We start from the raw sequence: 16,894 nt of genomic DNA, 5'->3' as shown, positions 1-16,894 counted from the left end.
TGGGGGGGGCAGCGGGTGTGGGGGGGGAGCTGGCATAATTTGGAGATCACTCATGTCGATTCTGCAAATTCAATAAAGTGCAAGGGAGAGGAGGGAGAGGGAGAGGGAGAGTGGGGGGATAATTTGGGAAGAGAAAATTGCAGCTGTGACAAGACGTTTATCATTCGGAAGCTTTAATTCTATTGAAATGGCAGCTGCTCAGCTCCGGGGCACAGAGCAGCCGGAGAGAGAAGGAGGGAGGGAAAGGGGGAGATGGCGGTGGGAGGGAGAAGGGGTCCCCACCCTGGTCCTTCTGCACTGAAAAGCTCTGGGAGCTGAAGGTGGACGAAGCAAAGGGAGGAGGAGACGCTGGGCCCTAAAGGTACCAAGTTGTCACCCACTCTGCAGCACGGAGCCGCCACTTCCTGGGATCCTGACAAGGCAGCCCCTGCCTCCTGTGGCAAAGATGGCAGGGTGATGCAGGTCCCCTCCACTCCTATCTGGGGCTCCTTGGTCCTCCTTGGTCCCCCCAGATCCCCTCCCCATTTCCCTCTTCTACTGCCCTCCCTACAAAAGGCTAGGGGGTCCTGCAGCCCCCTCCCCCACCCCATCCCCCAAGGCTCAGGCTCCATGGCAACGGCCACGCAGACAAGGAGGCGTCTGTCAGCGTCATTTATCTCTGACATCATCAATCACCGGTCACCACGGCAACACTCATGATTCAACACAAGAGGGTCTCCCTGTCCAGCCCTCCCTTCCTCCCTCCATCAGGCCTCAGCTGAGCCCAAACTAGAAAGCCCCATCCCTCTGGGATCTGAGAAATCCCAATTCTCTCTTCCAACTCCAGGGCCCCGGCTTCACCAGACAATGGCTTTCAGATCCCTGTGCCAGCCGCACCCTCCCCCCCAACACACACACACACACACACACACACACCAACCAGCACCCCTCAGTGCAGGCCCTCCTCTAAGATGCACAATCCACAGGGACTCTGGGATGCTTCTGAGCCCTGCACCAAAGCCAAGGAGGGTCTGGAAGCAAGCCAGCCTGGAGCAGACACACGTGCACACGTGTACAAGCACACACAGCCAGCCACGTGCAAACAGGGAATGGCTGCCTGCATATGGACACACAGCCGGCTAGATGCACAGACGGACGGAAAGGTCTTTCAGCTATCCACAAACTGCCCTTAACCATGAGCCCGCACACCGTACCACAGCTGTGCAAGGTCATGTCCATACACACACATCCATACACCCCTGCTCCCCTGGCCTTTAGGAACACCTCAGGCCCTGCCTAGTGTGTGGCCCGGCCAGTGGCCCCTGGCACTCACACTCCTTGGACATGCCCACTTCGAAGCACTTCTGCAGCCGGCAGTACTGGCAGCGGTTGCGGGTCACCTTGTTGATGATGCAGTTCTTGTCCCGGTGACACGTGTACACCATGTTCTTCTGGATGCTGCGGCGGAAGAAGCCCTGGGCATGGAGGAGAAGGAGTCAGGTCAGCCACACCCAGCCTGCAGCCTCAGCCAGTGGGACAGAGGTCCAGGCCACTGCTGCCCCCAAGCCTTTGACCATCACCTACCTGAGCAAGCCAGGTAAGATGAGAGAATGGCCCACCTACAAGGACACCCCCCAGAACCCCAATACCTGCTTCTATACTGCAGGTGGGGGGGGGTCTTCCCCAACACATGCCCACAGACACTGCTTCCTCCGTCCTTGGAAAAAGGACATCAGGGCTGCCAGTGAGTCAGGAAGAGGGGGAGATGGGCCTAGATGGGAGGGAGGCAGAGCCCTGGGCTCAGAAGGCAAGCAGAAAGAGGCCACGGAGGGACACACACACACTCTCAGGAACAATCAACAAGACATGCTCGCCAACCAGGGAGATGTGCACAGACTGATCACAGGTAGACCCAGACTTGTCAGAGGCTCCACACACAGGCTAACCAGAGAGAAAGACAGATCAGGGACAGGCCGGAACAACCAGACACACACAGTCTGAGGCCTTTTGCTTTGCCCTTGATCTTGGCCCCACACCTGGGGAACAGCTACCCCAGGCTGAGGGGCAGCCTGGAACTCCAAGCCCCGAAGCTGTACAGCTTCTGAGCCCCAATCTCTGGGGAAGAAACTGGTACAGAGGCTCAGGCCTTAGGAGACAGGGAGGCTAGGGAGGCTATGCCCACAGCTGCTTGGAAGGTGGCAACCACATCTGCACCCTGGAGCCTAACACGGGCACAGGGAAATCCAGCCAGTCACTGGGGAGGCCACAGCCTGGGCACCTGAAGGAGAGGCCAAGGCAAGGCGCCTGCTCCTAACTGCCTCCTGCCAGACTGCCATGGCGAGGTTCAGGCAGGGCCATTGGGGGCAGGCCTCTTGGGTCCCAAGCCAAGAGCCAGTCAGGAGCCAGCTCACCATGGCAACCTGGGCAGCGGTGGCAGAGTAGGCCTATGCCCTGCCAGCTGGAGGATGAAGGCAGGGAAAGGAGCTTAGGCAGGAGAGGACCTCTCGTTTGGGGAACCCCTGCTCATCTATGGGGGGGCAGGTTTCTACTGTGGGCTTCCTCTTCTGCCACCTTCTGCATAGAAACAAGCACGGCAGCTTCAGGGACATCCCCCACCCCCAACAGCAGACTACCAGGACATGGCAGTGGGGACATCCCATTTATCTAATCAGGACTGTCCTTCCCAATGACCCAACTCACCTTGCAGCCCTCACAGGCGCTGACCCCATAGTGGTAGCCTGAGGATTTGTCTTGACAGACAAAGCAAGGCTTGTAGATGCGGGGGAGGGGAGGCGGCGAGGGAGGGCTGGGCACTATCTCTTCCGAACTGCTGCTCTGGGTCTCAATGGCTAGAGAGAAGAGGGAGGGGTGGTTAGAGACCCAGGTCACCATCCTTAATACCGTGCCCCCCCCCCCCCCCCACATGATCTCTTCCAGGAGCCTCTTCCAGCCTCACCACAGCTGCCAGGATTCAAACTCGGGGCCAAGCACAGTCTCAGGAAAGCTGGGACTCCTCAGACTTGCAGAATGAGGCTGCCCATGAAGCCATCAATACCCCATCACTCCTATCTACTTCCCCAGGACCCCACCTTTAAACCCAGAAAGATCAGATGATAAACCATGAGCTCTGTATGTGGACATGGCTATGCCTGGTAGGTAGGGGTGGGAGTCAGCCCAGTGCTATAAAGCCCGAGCCCCTGGGCAGCCTGGCCCGACCCCACCCCCCAAGTTAGGAAGGCGTTAAGGCTTATGAGGAGGAAGGGAAGAGGACACAAGCTGGGGGCAGAGGAAACTGGGGTCAACAGGATATTCAAAGCCGGCCACTCCCCCACCCCCTCAGCTTCCGCTTCCCCCTCCCCTCTCTGCTTGCAGCCACAGCCCCTCCTACACCCAAACAATCCCCTGGCTGGGGACTCAAGGCAGGGTGTGCAAAGAAGAGCTACAAATGTTGAGCAAAGCAGGCGGGGACTCCCTGATAAGCAGAGGGACACCCCCCCCAAGACAAGAAGAGTCCCTATGGGCCCCGGAAGCCCCTTGCTCTGGGTACCCAGTCTGGGGGGAGCAGCGTGACAAAGGGGGTCTGTTCCCATCAATGCTCAGTCTGTCTGGCCTCAATACTATGTCCGGGTTACTATCCCCCTCCCCTCCTGTTATTCAGCTCCAAGAGGGCAGCGAGGCGGGGTGACCCAACCAGCAGGGCAGCCCCCATTAGCCAAACCCTCCCCAGTGCCTGGCCCCATGCCCATCACCCCAGGCAGAACAGGGCTGGGCTGGGTGGGGGCTGTCTGTGCCCAAAGCCTGGGCTGCTGGGGTGAACTGTGCTAGATGGAGAACTGTGCCCAAGGCAAGCCCAGATTCCCAAGGAGCCACCCAGCATCTTCCTGAGGCCCTTGCTAAGTCCACTTGTCCAAAGCCAAGGAGAGTCAAGGGTGCCTCCCAGGTAGGTAGATCCCTCCCTCCTCCCACACCCCAGAATCCTACCTATTCTCACCCCAAACTCCAACACACGCGATTTGGCATTCAAAGGAGCCCAGAGCTTCAGGCCCAAGCACCTTATAGCCATGAGTCACATGGCCCCAAAGTCCAGGCAGAGAGAAAAGAAGCACCTGGACAGTGAGGGCTGGCTGCGGCGCTACTGCCCTCCCCCCTTACCTGCAGACACACCAGGGAATGCCAGGCGGTTGGGACCGGGAACTAGGCCAACAACCTTGGCAGGGCTTTCCTGGCTCTTAGTAGTGCCTGGGCACCACTTCCCTGGTCAGCCTGGCTGAGCAGCACTGCTATGACCCCACTTCCCCTTGCCTGTACAGAGACCAGCCCACCGCAAACACACAGTGGATGCCCACACCCCACCAGTCCACAGGCTCTTCACTGACCCCACCCCCCAGCCCTCTGCTCCTTACCCCAACACCGAACTGCCCTGGCCTGGTTTTCCCCCACCTCACTCTCCCAGAGGCCAGACAAGCAAATCAGACAGGCGAGAGGCCTGAGAACAGCTGCTGGGGGGGGCAGGGTTGGGGGGCCTGGGTGAGGCCAGGAGGCAGAGGGGTGAGCGAGTGACAAAGGAGCCCTTTGTTGTGCTAACTTTTTCCAAGACGTTAAAGGAGTAACAATAGACAATCCAGACTGATGGGTGGGTGGGGGTGTCAAGGACAAGGAGGTGTGGGGGGGCCGTGGCCTAGAATCCCAGTCAGCGTTCCAACAAGCAGAGGATGGGGGCACTCATGTCCTCTCCTCCCCCCATCAGTCCTTTGCCCTGGGCTGGCCTCCCCAAGGCCCACCTCTAAAACGGCCCAGGCTGGAGGTGGAGAAAGAAGAGGGAGAGCTTTGAGGTACAGAGTAGGGTGGAGGGAGGGGAGCGGGGCATGGGGAGACACACAGGATGATTCCAGGATGATGGACAGACAGCTCTAAAGCCAGAGACAGACGAGCAGGGCAAAGACGGGTAGAAATTTGGAGCTCAGGCCAAGTCCAGAGGGTGTTTATGGAACTGAAAGAATGTGCTTTTAAAAAAATGTTTGGTAGGATGGGGGCGAGATGAGCTGAGGTGGGGGCTACAGTTTGGGCCGGGTGAGTCCTTTCCACCTACCAGACAGCAGCTGGGTGCCTCTGAAGCTGTATTACAGTTTATACTCTACTTCCAGCAAGCACATCCCCACCTGCCGCCCAGGTCACAGAGCTGGGCTTGTTTCCCAGTGTGCCCTTTGAACTCAGAGCCCTGGCCCAGTCCCCTGTGACTCCCACCTCCTCAGGCCTCCAGTCAGCAGCCTGGGAAGGTGAGGGGCACTCTGGGACCCTCAAGGCCTCTGCAAGAGTTAAGGACACAGCTTTAACTCTGCCCACACAATCCAGGGGGGAAGGACTGCCATGGCCTGGCCCCTCCCCGCTCACCGCCTTCCCCAGAGGCCCCAGCCCACAAATCTCTCCTCTTCCTGCAGAAGGACTAAGCTGGAGCAGCACCACACCTTCTCAGCTCAAAGTTCCAGAGACCAGCGCTGGGCTGGCAGCGGCCCAGGGAAAGCCGGGGTCCCCTCCCAACGGCCCGCGCTGCCAGGGTGCCCTTCCCCCGCTCCCCTCCGGGCGCGCAGGAGGCGCAGAGCGCTCCGGATTCCCCACGCCCCAGAGCCGTTCGCAGGCTCGCACAAGGGGCCGGTTTCCTGGAGGAGATCGGCAGGAAATCAGCCGGGCCCCTGGCCAGCGGCTCCCCTCCCAATCCAGCTGGCGCCCGCTCCTCCGCAGCTCCCCTTGCAGCCCCTGGGGAGGGCTGGGAAGGGGGCGCAGGGCTCTTGGTACCGCCCTTCCTCCTCCCGGGGGAGGGTGGGGGTGGCTCGGGCGCAGCACGGCGGAAGAAGGCCCCCTGGCCCAGCGGCTGCCGATAAGCATCTATCCCCCTCCCCCAACTACGGGGGCCACGTGCTTCACATTCTTGGACGTCTGGGAGCGGGCGGAGGCGTGAGCAGCGGAGATTGGTGGGGGACAGACGGGGAACCACATCCTGTGTACCCCTTGTCCTCTAGTGCCCCCAAATGGGGGCTCTGGAGGAGGCAATGTCCCCAGGGCCCTGCAGGACGAGATGGTCTCCGCCCACAGCCGTCCTGCTGTCTCTTCCCACCTTTGGTGGAGGAGGCAGGCTGGAGTAGAGAACTCCTGTGAGGGGGCTTCTGTCAGCAGAGGACCTCCACAAATACCAAGTGGTCCTTCTAAGGCAGTGATAGTGACCTCATGAACTCTAGACAGGGTCTAGTTGCCACCTCCAGCCTCCAAGTCCTTCCAGGGCCTCAGAACACCCCTCCCCCAGCCCACAGCCTTAGGGGCTGAGCCCACTGACACCCCACTGCAGTATGCACACACCTACATGGAGTGCTGGACCAGGGGTCCAGGCCTGGAGCTCTACCCCACCCCAGAAAGGGTGTGGGGGACAGACTTCCACTTCCCAACACCTGCCTCACCAAATCCTCCACCTGCTAGACTCCATGATCTTCTTCCTTCCCTTTCAGTTGATGAGCAGGGCTGCCCCCAAGGGCAAAGGAAGAGACAGGACTGGAGCCCACGGTCTCCCATCCTTGCTTCACCCCCAGGTCGTGTAGAGGGGGGCCCTAGCAGCCCTGTCCCAATTATCCACTTGGGGGCACACCTTTCCTCCAGCTCTGGGAGGATGGAAGGGTCATACCTCATGCCTCTCCCTTTTTGCCAAAGTCAACCCACACTCACACCCTGTGCCTTCCACAGTCTACAGCTTGCAGCCTCCCAGCCGTCAGCCCTGAGGCAAAGGTCAGGGGGCAGGACAAAAGCACAGGCAGGAGCTAAGGTGGCCCTGGGAGGGGCACAGGTAGGTGTCTCTCAGTCTCTCCTCCTAGAGCAAAGGGGCTGGGGGTTGCCCTTCAACCCTCTCCAATCTGCCAGGCCCCCAGAGACCCACTCCACCCCTTCTCTCTAGCAGGCAGGAGGGAGGCAGCAGGTCTGGGAGAGTGGGAGAAGCTCCTGGGAAGAGTTGAGCCCTGAGGGGGGTAGGAAGAAACCCCAGCCATGTAACAATAACACCCCCAGTAGAGGGCCAGCTCCTTCCCACCCAAGTACACTACAGGCACAGCTGGGTATAAACACACCCAGAAGTGCACCCCAGGCACTCAGTTCCCACAGTGGACAGAGCCCCTCCCTGCCAGAGGAGCCTGAACCCAAACAGGGGGCAGTGAGGAGAGGAGGGGAGCAAGCTGCCAGGACTCCAGGGTTCTCATAGTGCGCCTCATAGGGAAGGGACAGCCCAGTACCTGCTCCTATCCCCACGTGAACACAGGGTAACAAAAGGACACTGCTGGGTTGGGAGGGAAGGAATTCATTTCCAGAGTAGCCCTAGACCCACAAAAAACACACTCATTCCCCAGAGAACAAACCAGGTTAGGGTTAGTGGGAGGAGGATTCTTCCCACCAAAGCAGCTCTCCCCTCCATTCCTAGGACTGAAGCCTCAAAGATGCCAGCCAAGTGTCTAGGGCCAGGACCATGCTAGATGGACAGGTGCCCCTTCCCAAGATGAAAGGGATGCTTAGGTGTCTGATGAAGTTGCCCCTTCCTGCCACACCCCACTGCCAACACCAAAGACATCCATTGCTCCCCTGACACCCACACAAATGACGCAAGGGCTGGGATCTGGGGAGGAGGCCCCTCCTCCGAGGGGCAGACAAGCCTACAAATAGGACCTTTACCCCACCCTCCAGGGTGGGAGAAAGGACCATTCTGCTGTGAAGCTATTAGATTCCAAGCAAGAAGATATAAAGTGGGGCAAGGGGCTTCATTTCCCCTCCAGTGGAAGGAGAAATGAACAAATGTTTCCTGGAAGGAGGAACCCCCAAAGTTCCTCAGCCCTAATACAACAGAAATAGGGCCCAGGGTTTCTCGGGGAGTCCAATTGTCCAGCAAGGGCACCCAGGTTTCAGCACGAGAAACGATAGAAAGTGAAAGGTAGAGACAAGACCCCCCTCCCAGGGCCGCATCCCCGGGCAGGAGCGGAAGCCCCACCGCCCACCCCCAGCCCCTACAATAGGAGAGGAGCCGCGGGTACCTACAGTGATTTGAGCCATTCCAAAGCGGAGTCCGGAGCGGGGTGGAGTAGGGGCCGGGGGCTGGGAGCCCCTTCTCCGGGAGCAAACAGGCCCGGTTCTGGTTATAAAAATCCACCACCAGGAACGGGTTGGGAGTGGGGGTGAGCCCCCCTACTTCCACACCCTCGAACATCTTCCCCGCAAAGACGAGAGGTCCGGGCGGGGAAGTCCTGTGCACCGCCTCCCTCACTCAGCCGACAGCGCCATCCAAAGAGTGCAGTTGGGGGCGAGGGGCACGTCCCCTCACCCTGCCTGGCAACCTGGGCAGTGGGCCGCCCTCTGCCCAAAGTTCCGCGTCTAAGTCAGCCTGCCGCTCTACCAGTCCCAGGTGGAAAGCAGGGAAGTTGTGTGCGCCGGGAGGAGGGTCCCTCAGCTCCCCCCGGGGAACGCCCGGCCGAGACCTGGGAACTCGGCGGCTTCACCTCGAGGGGGCTCCCATCTCGAGTCTCATGGTGTCCGAGGCAGAGTCCCGCGGCTCCCCAAGTGCGCCGGCCGGGGGCGGGATAAGCACGGACGGGGAGAGGGGCGGGCGGTCACGGAGCACTTCCTTCTCCGCACGGCCGGGGCTCCAGGGCTTCTCCCCGGCGAGGGCTCCGGGTGGGGGTGGGGACCCCGCGCGGCCCCGCCTCCACCAGGCCCGTCGCTGGGGCTCCGGTGGTGCGCGCCGCTGCCCCCCACCCCCAGTCCGCACCCCGCGCCCCTACGGTCCCACCCCTTTTCCTCCGCCCCGTCCAGTCCAGGCGCCGCCCCTGGCTTAACCCTTTCCCTGTTGGTCTGGCTGCAGCGGGCGAAACACAGGGACTGAGACCGAGAGGAGGCATTTGATGAGCGAGTAGGGGGAGCATGGAGAGGGGGAGGAGAGAAGAGGGGACAGAAGGGAAAAGGCACAAGAGGAGGAGTACGCCTAGTACAGACGGAGGCCGGTACGGGGAGAGCAGGGGGCTGCGCTCGGAGGTAAGGACGGAAACAGGGCGGGCGTCTCCCCCATCCAAGTTCCGGCTCCCAGCCTCCCCCGTGGTTTGGTCAGTCCCCGACCCTGAGATGCCACGGCGGGGAGGTGATGGTGTGAGGAGGAGGGCGGTGGTCCCCGTGTCCTCCCCTAACACACACCCCCACCCAGCCCAGGCTTCATTTGCCTAATGCAATGCGGCTGAACTCTCGCTGAACTCGCCTGGAGGCGCCTCACCTCCGGGTGACCCACCCACCGTTGCCCGTGACATCACTGGCTCCCCAGCCAGCCCGCCCGTGGGGCTAGCCCGCCGGCCCCCTCCCCAGCAGAGCCGGGTCAGCTTCTCCCCCGCCCCCCCCCCCACGAGATGGAGATGCCGGAGGTGAAGGGCCCGGGTGCGTGTGGCCAAGTGTTAGTGCCACGGACGCCGCATGCCGAGTGTGACATTGTGCAGCTCCGGCGCTGTGTCGGATTGAGACACCCGGCTTGTGTCATTGTCTGTGACATCATGTGTGACTCCAGCAGGCCTGCCGCCCGCCGGAACCCGAGGCGGCAGCGCGGGCGCTTCTGCACAGAAGCATGCAGAGGGGGCTCTCCTCCCCAAGTTCGGCGTGCTTCCGGCGAGCAAAGCCCCGCCCAGGGTGTCTCCCAGCCACCGAACTAGGATTGGCCCCTCACTGCCCAGTTCAGCCCTAGAGAGATCAAAGGAGGGGCTGGTGCCTTCCAGCTGCCCACTTCCTCCTGGAAGCCCTTGGGATCCCTGTTTCATTGGAAGAAAGGCCTTGGTTGGGTAGGTCCGTGAAGGAGGGGATGCTCCTGGAGGACATGGTATCCCATACACAGCTCTGACCCTGCAGCAGAGCTCCCTCCAGAAAAAGATGGGAATTCACATGCTTCCCAAGGATATATTATTCTAGAAGCCAGGTTCTTAACAGATACTATCATTGAATTCTCATAGCAACTCCGAAAGATAAGCAAGGCATTATGATTCCTTTCTTACAAATTAACTGAGGTCGCAGCAACGCTAAGTGGGATGTTTAAGATCACACTGCTAATAAAGGGTAGCGTGAACTTTCTGCCGCCAAACCCCAAATTCCTACCATGCCGGGCCAATTCAAGAAAATAATATACTTTCTGAGCATCTCCTATGTGGATATCCTGGTGCGCCTGCCCTTGCAGACCTTAGGGAGCAACAGCCATTAAGCCAATAATCACACATATACTATTGCAAACTGAGAATTGTCTTGACACAAGTATAGTGTGCTTTGAAGGAGAATTACCGTATTTGCCGGCGTATAAGACGGTTTTTTGGCCCTGAAAAATATGCCTCCAAGTGGGGGGTCGTCTTATACGCCAGGTACACTTCAGATAGACTGCCCATAGTGCTTGCCCCGTGCCATAGTGGCCTCCCGATGTCCGCCCACTTCATTCCCACATACCGTTCAGGCATCAGCAACGCTGCTGGGTGTATGCTCGGCTGTTATGCGATTTTGCTGTTATGTGATTTTACCACACTCGCAAAATCGCACACAGCCGACCATATAACAAACTCTGTATTTTGAGTGGAAATGTTAGGGGGTCGTCTTATACGCTCAGTCGTCTTATACGCCGGCAAATACGGTAATGTAGGTACCTAATTTAGGTTGAAGGGTCAGGGAAGGCCTCCAAGCAGAAACGTAGTTAGGCAAAGAGTAAGAAGGTATGCAGTCTCAGTAAAAGAGCGCGCCTGTGCAGTAAGTGGTCCTGGGGTTACAGAAGTTGGTAAGTTCACTCAAAGAACTAACAGAGGACTAGGCATAAAATTCAAGAGGAAAAGAGGCAGCAGAACAGGGCTAAGGCCAGACCAGGTGGGCTTGTTGGCCTCAGTAAGACTTTTGGATTTTATCCTAAATGCAAGAAGCCGCCACAGGAAAATTCCAAGAAAGGAGAGGCAAGACCTGATTTACAGTGTTATAAGATCTTTCTATCAGCTGTCTAAAGAATGGATTGTAGGAGGGTAAGAGAGACCAGTTAGAAGCTACTGCAACAGCCCGGGCAGCACACAATGGTAGTGCAGTCTAGGAAACTGGCAGTGATGATGGACGGAGGAAGGTAGATTCTTGAGACATTTTGAAGGTAGAATAAATGGGGGTGGGGTGGAAAGGAAATAGCAAAGAGGACTTTGGAGTGTGGCTTGCGCAACAGCAAAGTTCCCAAGACTAAAACGTAGAGATGTCTACTGGGCTGGTGGACAGGTGGGTTGCAGTGAGGTCTTGCCTAAGTGAGGTCTGGATTGCAGGCGGAATGCTGGGGTCTGAGGCATGAAGGCAAACGCTGGCAGTGGATGAGATTGCTTGGGAAGAGGGCAGATGCTTCCACAGCCCTTGGTATCTCTGCTCCCAAATTACATAGCTCCTGGGTACCAGTTATGCATTAGGCTCTGTTCACAGCTGCGAGGTACTAAGAGATCTGAGGCTGTCTCTGCCATCAAAGACCTGGGGATGGGGAAAACATCTCCCAAATGATTACAGCTCACTGCAGGTACTAGGTGGGGAGAAGTCACTTCATGGTAGATGAATGTTGTAAGAGAAAAAATAAGGACCCACAGGCATTCAAAGGTGGGAGGGAGAGTGTAGCGAGTTACAGGGAACATCTGTGAAGGTTTCTGGGAAGAGGCGGCATTCAAGATGTTCCTTAAAGGATGGATAGGATTTCCGGAGCTGGAGAAGGGGTTGAAGTCAAGGCTGAGATGCCTGTTCTGGACAATAGCTAGGTCATGTGACAAGTCAGAGCAGAACACAGTGTCCTGGTGCAGTAGGAGAAGAGAGGAAAAAGGAAGGCTCTGGCCACCCCGCTGTGGGGCAAGGAAACTCAATGGCGACTGCCTGCAGGCTGGGGGTCTGTTGTCCTCAAGGGCTATGTGTTTAGCAGGCCCTCAGCAGGTGTGGGCTTAACTGGCCTCCACCTGTGCCAGGCAGGGCTCCCTCCTGTCCAGACCCCATCTGGAGGTGATAACAAACAGGAAATCATGAGACCTGGAGCCAGACGGACAGCGGGTCCCAGTATGGGGGTGGCCATCCCCGAAGACAATGCCCGGCCCCACAGCTCCTCATCATCACTGCTCTTGCTGAGTACTTGAAGCTCCCCCAGGTCCTCACCAGCAAGCAGGTCACGATGGCCTCACAGCAACTCACCCAGCCAGGGACGGATTACTAGTCTTATTTTAAAGAGGAGGAAACAGACCCAGAGAGAGGCTGGGTGACCTGCCCAAGTCTTCACAGGAAGAGCTGTCCTTTAAGATTTCTGCCCATGGGGGCCTTGGTCTGTGGGCTGGTTGAGGTTCCTGGCAACCCAAAAGTCAAATGGGGTGGGGAGGGCCTCTTTCTGATCTAGCCAGGTCTGAGGGCCTCCAGTCCACCCTGGAAGACCCAGCTTCACTGGCTATGCCCAGACTCGGGGGAGGGGAAGGGGGAGGAGGAGGAGGAGGAAGAAGGCAGTGGTGGGCACTGCCCCAAAGTGATCTGAAGGAGGGAAACACTTCCTCTTTCCACAGATGTTACCCTCCCCTCCAAGGGTAGACAGGGCCTGCACTAGCTCATTCCCCTGGGCACACGGCCCTTTGCATGGGGTAGACACAATGTCTCAGGTCCTGGCCAGTCTAAAGAGGAGGACCGGCTTCCTTTCCTGAGTCCCCTCCCCTGTACCATGCTGGGATCTTGCCCTGAGGTTGCCTGTGCATTATCAATGCTGCCAGATAAAAGGTGAAGGCGCCCCATTTTCATTCAAAACCCCATCCAACAGTCTTTTGGCTAACTGCATTTTGGACCCTAGGAAAGTCATTGCTAGCAGTACCCCCTCCCCCTGGGCTGTCCCTCCTATTGTCCCGGGAAAAAGTGGGCAGGAGTGAGAGAGGGAGGACTCTGACTGCAAAGGGGAGGGAGTGGCAGAGGAGAGGAAGAGGAGAAGGGCACACCCCCTCCTCTGTCTCCCCAAGGTCCCCTAGACCCTGGACCCCTAGAGCCATTCCCCAGTCTCTAGGCACACACAGGGACTATGTGGACAGAAAGTAAGTCTGAGCCAGTCTTTTGGGGACTCCCATCCCAGGCTCCTCTACTGACTGCTTACAACTTCCCTTCCCCACTCCACAAATTGAAACAAAATAAGAACGGTGGCTTTTACACCGTTCCTACAGTGGGGATGGGGGAAGGTTGCCGCTTGCTGGGCTCTGCAAACTCCCATGGGCTGCAATGGGTAGATTCTGAGGTGGGATGGGTGTGAACAGATCCTATCGTCAGCTTCCAGGACAGGACCAGTGATCGGGCCCAAAGCCTCTTATCGCTCTTTTTCCTCCAGCTTTCAGGATCCAAAACAGATGAGGGGGCGTGGCTTGTGGGCCTTCCCATGCCCCCTACTGGGGGAAGAAGGAGGGAGGCCTCAGCCATGAGGGAGGGGACCTCAACATTGCCCCCCCCCACCAAGACTCCCCACACCCTGGAGTGCCCCCCACAATATCGTGCCTATCTGGATGACGGAAAAGAGCCCAGCTTTCCTTTCCCGGTCACTGAACCTCGTAGCAACCTTAACTAGTGCTGTTTCTTCATGTGTAAATGGAGATAATGTCCCTCTCCCAGGAGTGTAGGGATTAAGATTGGTAAAACAGAGATAAAGTCCCACACCCAGTAGGTGCTCCAAAGATGTTAGCATCCCGTTTGCTCCAACTCCCACCTCGAAAGGGCCACCCCTTTTCACTGTCACTGCAGCAGTACCACGGCAATAAGACAGCAGTGACCACAAGCACAGCATGGAGCTGAACGCATTACGTCAATGGTCTTGACTAATCTCAGCCCTCCGAGGGAGGTTCTGGTAATACCCGCACTTTACAGAGGAGGAAACATGCTCAGCAAGGTTATCAGAGGTAAAAGTGGCAAAGCTCAAACTCAAACTACATTGCCTTCTCCACAGCATGCCTCCCCCCCACCACCACCGTGGAATTCCTGGGGTAAGCAACAAAAAAGGCAGGTTAGTTTCCCCTCCAGCCTAGATGATAAGAATTAGAGACCCTCCCCAAACACAACATAATCCACAGACCACTCCCCCCTTAAACACTCTGTGCTCTAAGTCACCACCGCCTGCAGCACACAAACCCCTCCAGCATACAAACAAGCTAACTGATACCCCTTCCCCAGCTTTGGATGATTCTCCCAAAACACACTCAACTTTCTGACCCTCCCACCCAATACACACAAACCATTAACTCCCTTCCCAACACACACCCAACCTTAACCCCCCCCACCCCTAAAACACACAACCCTGACCCTCCCCACAATACACACAGAATCCAGCTCTCCACAGCAAATACTAATCCTCAGAGAGCCAGCCTCAGGGGCTGGTTTGGGGTGGGGGGATCCTATGCCATCTCTGGGAACTCCCACTTTGGCTCCTAGAGAGACTACAGCAGGACCAATACCCACCTCTCCCCACAGTGACCTGGAGAATATTTCTGTTATTCCACAGGGTCTATGAAGGGTATACCCAAGACACCCAAGGTCCAGCCTCCTCCAGACCTGGGGAGAGGGATGGGAGGGAGAGGAGGACTGTCCCAACACCTTTGTTGGTGGGAAGTGGGAGGAGGGAGCCTTATCAGTGGCGTTTCCTACAAAAGGCTGGCAGAGAACCAGAGGCTGTAACTGCTCCCTGCAGAAATCAGGGCCACCGATGTCCACCTCTCCTAGGAGCTGCCTGACTGCCGCACCAGCCCCGAGCAGGGAGCACAGGGAAGGCAAGGCTGCCTCCATTTCCCACGCGTGTGAAGTTTGATCTGTCATGCTTTGCTACCCAGAGCTGAGAGCCAGGCCCCCCAGCCCAGCACGAGGAGGAGGGAGATGCCTCTAGTCCCAGAAAAAGGGAAAGTCAGAAAGAAAGTCAGGAGCTGTGGGTCTGGGTAGGAAGGGAAGCTGTTTGTTTACTAGGAAGGGGGTAGGAGCAGGGAAACCCACAGGCTCACAGTGGGAGGGGGCAGGAAGGGGCATTGCCTAACCTGGGTGGGGAAAGCCAGAGAAGCCTCCACTTGCCCGAAATGTGGGCACTCCACCCTGGGGGAAAAGGTTACCAGGGTGGGAAGTGGGGAACCCGGAAGCTCTCCCCACCCAACTCTAAGAAAGAGGAAGAAGCTTGCAACATTCAGAGGACAGCAAAGCCTTCGCTTTTCTGGCAGAGAACAGAGCAAGGACCAGAGCCAGGCGCCCTCTCACCCTCTGAGTCCAGGTGAGCAGAGTGTCTGGGGCTCTGCTCCCATAACCCGGGGAAGGACAAGTTGTCCACCGGCAATGGTTATGGCCCTCAACTTCTCCCGTCCTAAAAACCCCACTCTGGCAGGAAGCAGACACTCCAGTTACCCACTTGAAAATAATGAACCACAGTCCCTGTAGACGCAGCAACTAGCCGACACAGACACTAGGAACCATGATCACTCCCACCTACTCCCCAGCCTCTCCATCGCCTGGCACAGGCTGGAAGGCCAGGCCAGAATCGGGTTCTCGATTCCAAGTCACTATGCCACCGCCTCACATCCTATGTGAGGAGGACAGAAGAGAGAGAGAAAATAGAAAACGGAGATGTGAGAAGGGGTGGCAGTGGAAACTGAGGCAGTATCTGATTGCCCCCTTGTCCCAGAGATTAAAGGGAAGGGGCCTAAAGAAGTGCAGACACAGAGCCCCTGCTCCCAAGGGCTGAGTTGGGGCTGGGAGGAAGGGGGCCATGGCAGAGCCAGAGCAAGCAATCCAGGAAGCAGCGGTGGCGGTGGGCAGACGGCCAGTGCGGGCAGTGAGGCGCCCAGCCAGGGCCTGCCCCAGGGACAAAGAGACTCCCTGGCTCTGGGAAGAGTGTGCTGCCCCCACCCTGAAAAGGGGGCACTGACCCAGCCCAGCCAGGCACACAGGGCAGTGGTGCCAGGCAGCTTGCCAGTGGTGGTAGGAGGGGCAGTGGGTGCCCGGGGCAGGGTGTTCAGTCCCTGCCCGCCAGGAGAGGTGGGACACACTTCCCAGGTCAGCAGCTGACCGGCCAGCCTACCAGTCCATGGCCTATTCTGCTGCTTCCACCGCCCCCCCTCCAGCCCCAGGCCAGGCCCCGGCTCCCTCCTCCCCCCCAGCCCTGGCCTGGAGCCCAGCTGGGCCCTGGGGGCCAGAGTTACTGTAAGCGGCCTGGCAGGCCCAAGGCCTAGACTCTGCCAGCTGGCCATAGCCACCGCCACCTCCCACTACCTGGCTCGGCCAGCCAGGGAAGGGTACTGAGACCCCCTCCCAGCTAACAGGCAACCCCGGTGGTAAAGGGCAGAGGCGGAGAGAAAACACAGGCCCTGCCAAGAGCGTGCATGTGTCCACAGCCAGAGTCCAGGCCCAGCGCCCCTCCTGGGACACTCACCCTGCCCACCAGGCTGCTCGTGGGTCCCTCCCTCACACCCTCCACACGGGGTGGAGCTGGTAATGGGAGGGGGTTCCAGCAGCCTGCCCGCCCCTCTACTCCTTCAAGCCCTTTTGCTCAGAGGCACTGGATGGGGTGGGGCGTAGGTGGGTGCTGCTCTCAGTAGAGCTGCATTTCCACCAAATGTCGAGAGGTTTGTTTACCCGCCTCCAGCCTCTGTGTCCAGTCCTTGAGCTATTTATAAGGCCCTCAACAGCAGGGCACAGGAGAGGGCTCCAGGGGTACCTACCACAGAACAGCATTGTTTCATCTCTCCCTCTGCTGCCCCCAACATCAAACACCACCACCACGTGATCAGCCTACAAGCCTTTCATCCTTGGGCCCCCCAAACGGATGGCATGTCCTGAGAAGACCTTGCCACTGCAGCGCAACAGATGCACCCAGAGGCCAAGCCCTGGGCCTGCTGCGCTC

At 58.3% G+C, this 16,894-nt stretch overlaps 1 protein-coding gene across 3 annotated transcripts in view; it reads right to left on the bottom strand.

The window, feature by feature from the left end:
* RARA (retinoic acid receptor alpha) overlaps positions 1 to 16,894 on the bottom strand; it is a 44,636-nt gene that overhangs the window by 6,079 nt on the left and 21,663 nt on the right. For 2 of the 3 annotated variants that reach the window (XM_019638781.1, XM_019638780.1), the window contains exons 3-4: positions 2,680 to 2,828; positions 1,313 to 1,454 (exon numbers count right to left, since the gene is read on the bottom strand). In XM_019638781.1, the coding sequence (XP_019494326.1) occupies positions 1,313 to 1,454; positions 2,680 to 2,828 (291 nt within the window). Of the gene's footprint in view, positions 1 to 1,312; positions 1,455 to 2,679; positions 2,829 to 8,040; positions 8,626 to 16,894 lie in introns of those variants that run through there. The other variant, XM_019638783.1, reaches the window with a different exon arrangement.

This window comes from Hipposideros armiger, unplaced genomic scaffold (genome assembly GCF_001890085.2).
Source record: "Hipposideros armiger isolate ML-2016 unplaced genomic scaffold, ASM189008v1 scaffold_40, whole genome shotgun sequence".
NCBI classification, from domain to species: domain Eukaryota; kingdom Metazoa; phylum Chordata; class Mammalia; order Chiroptera; family Hipposideridae; genus Hipposideros; species Hipposideros armiger.
The sequence above is the reverse complement of the archived record's forward strand: the minus strand, read 5'-3'. Positions and strand labels throughout refer to the sequence as shown.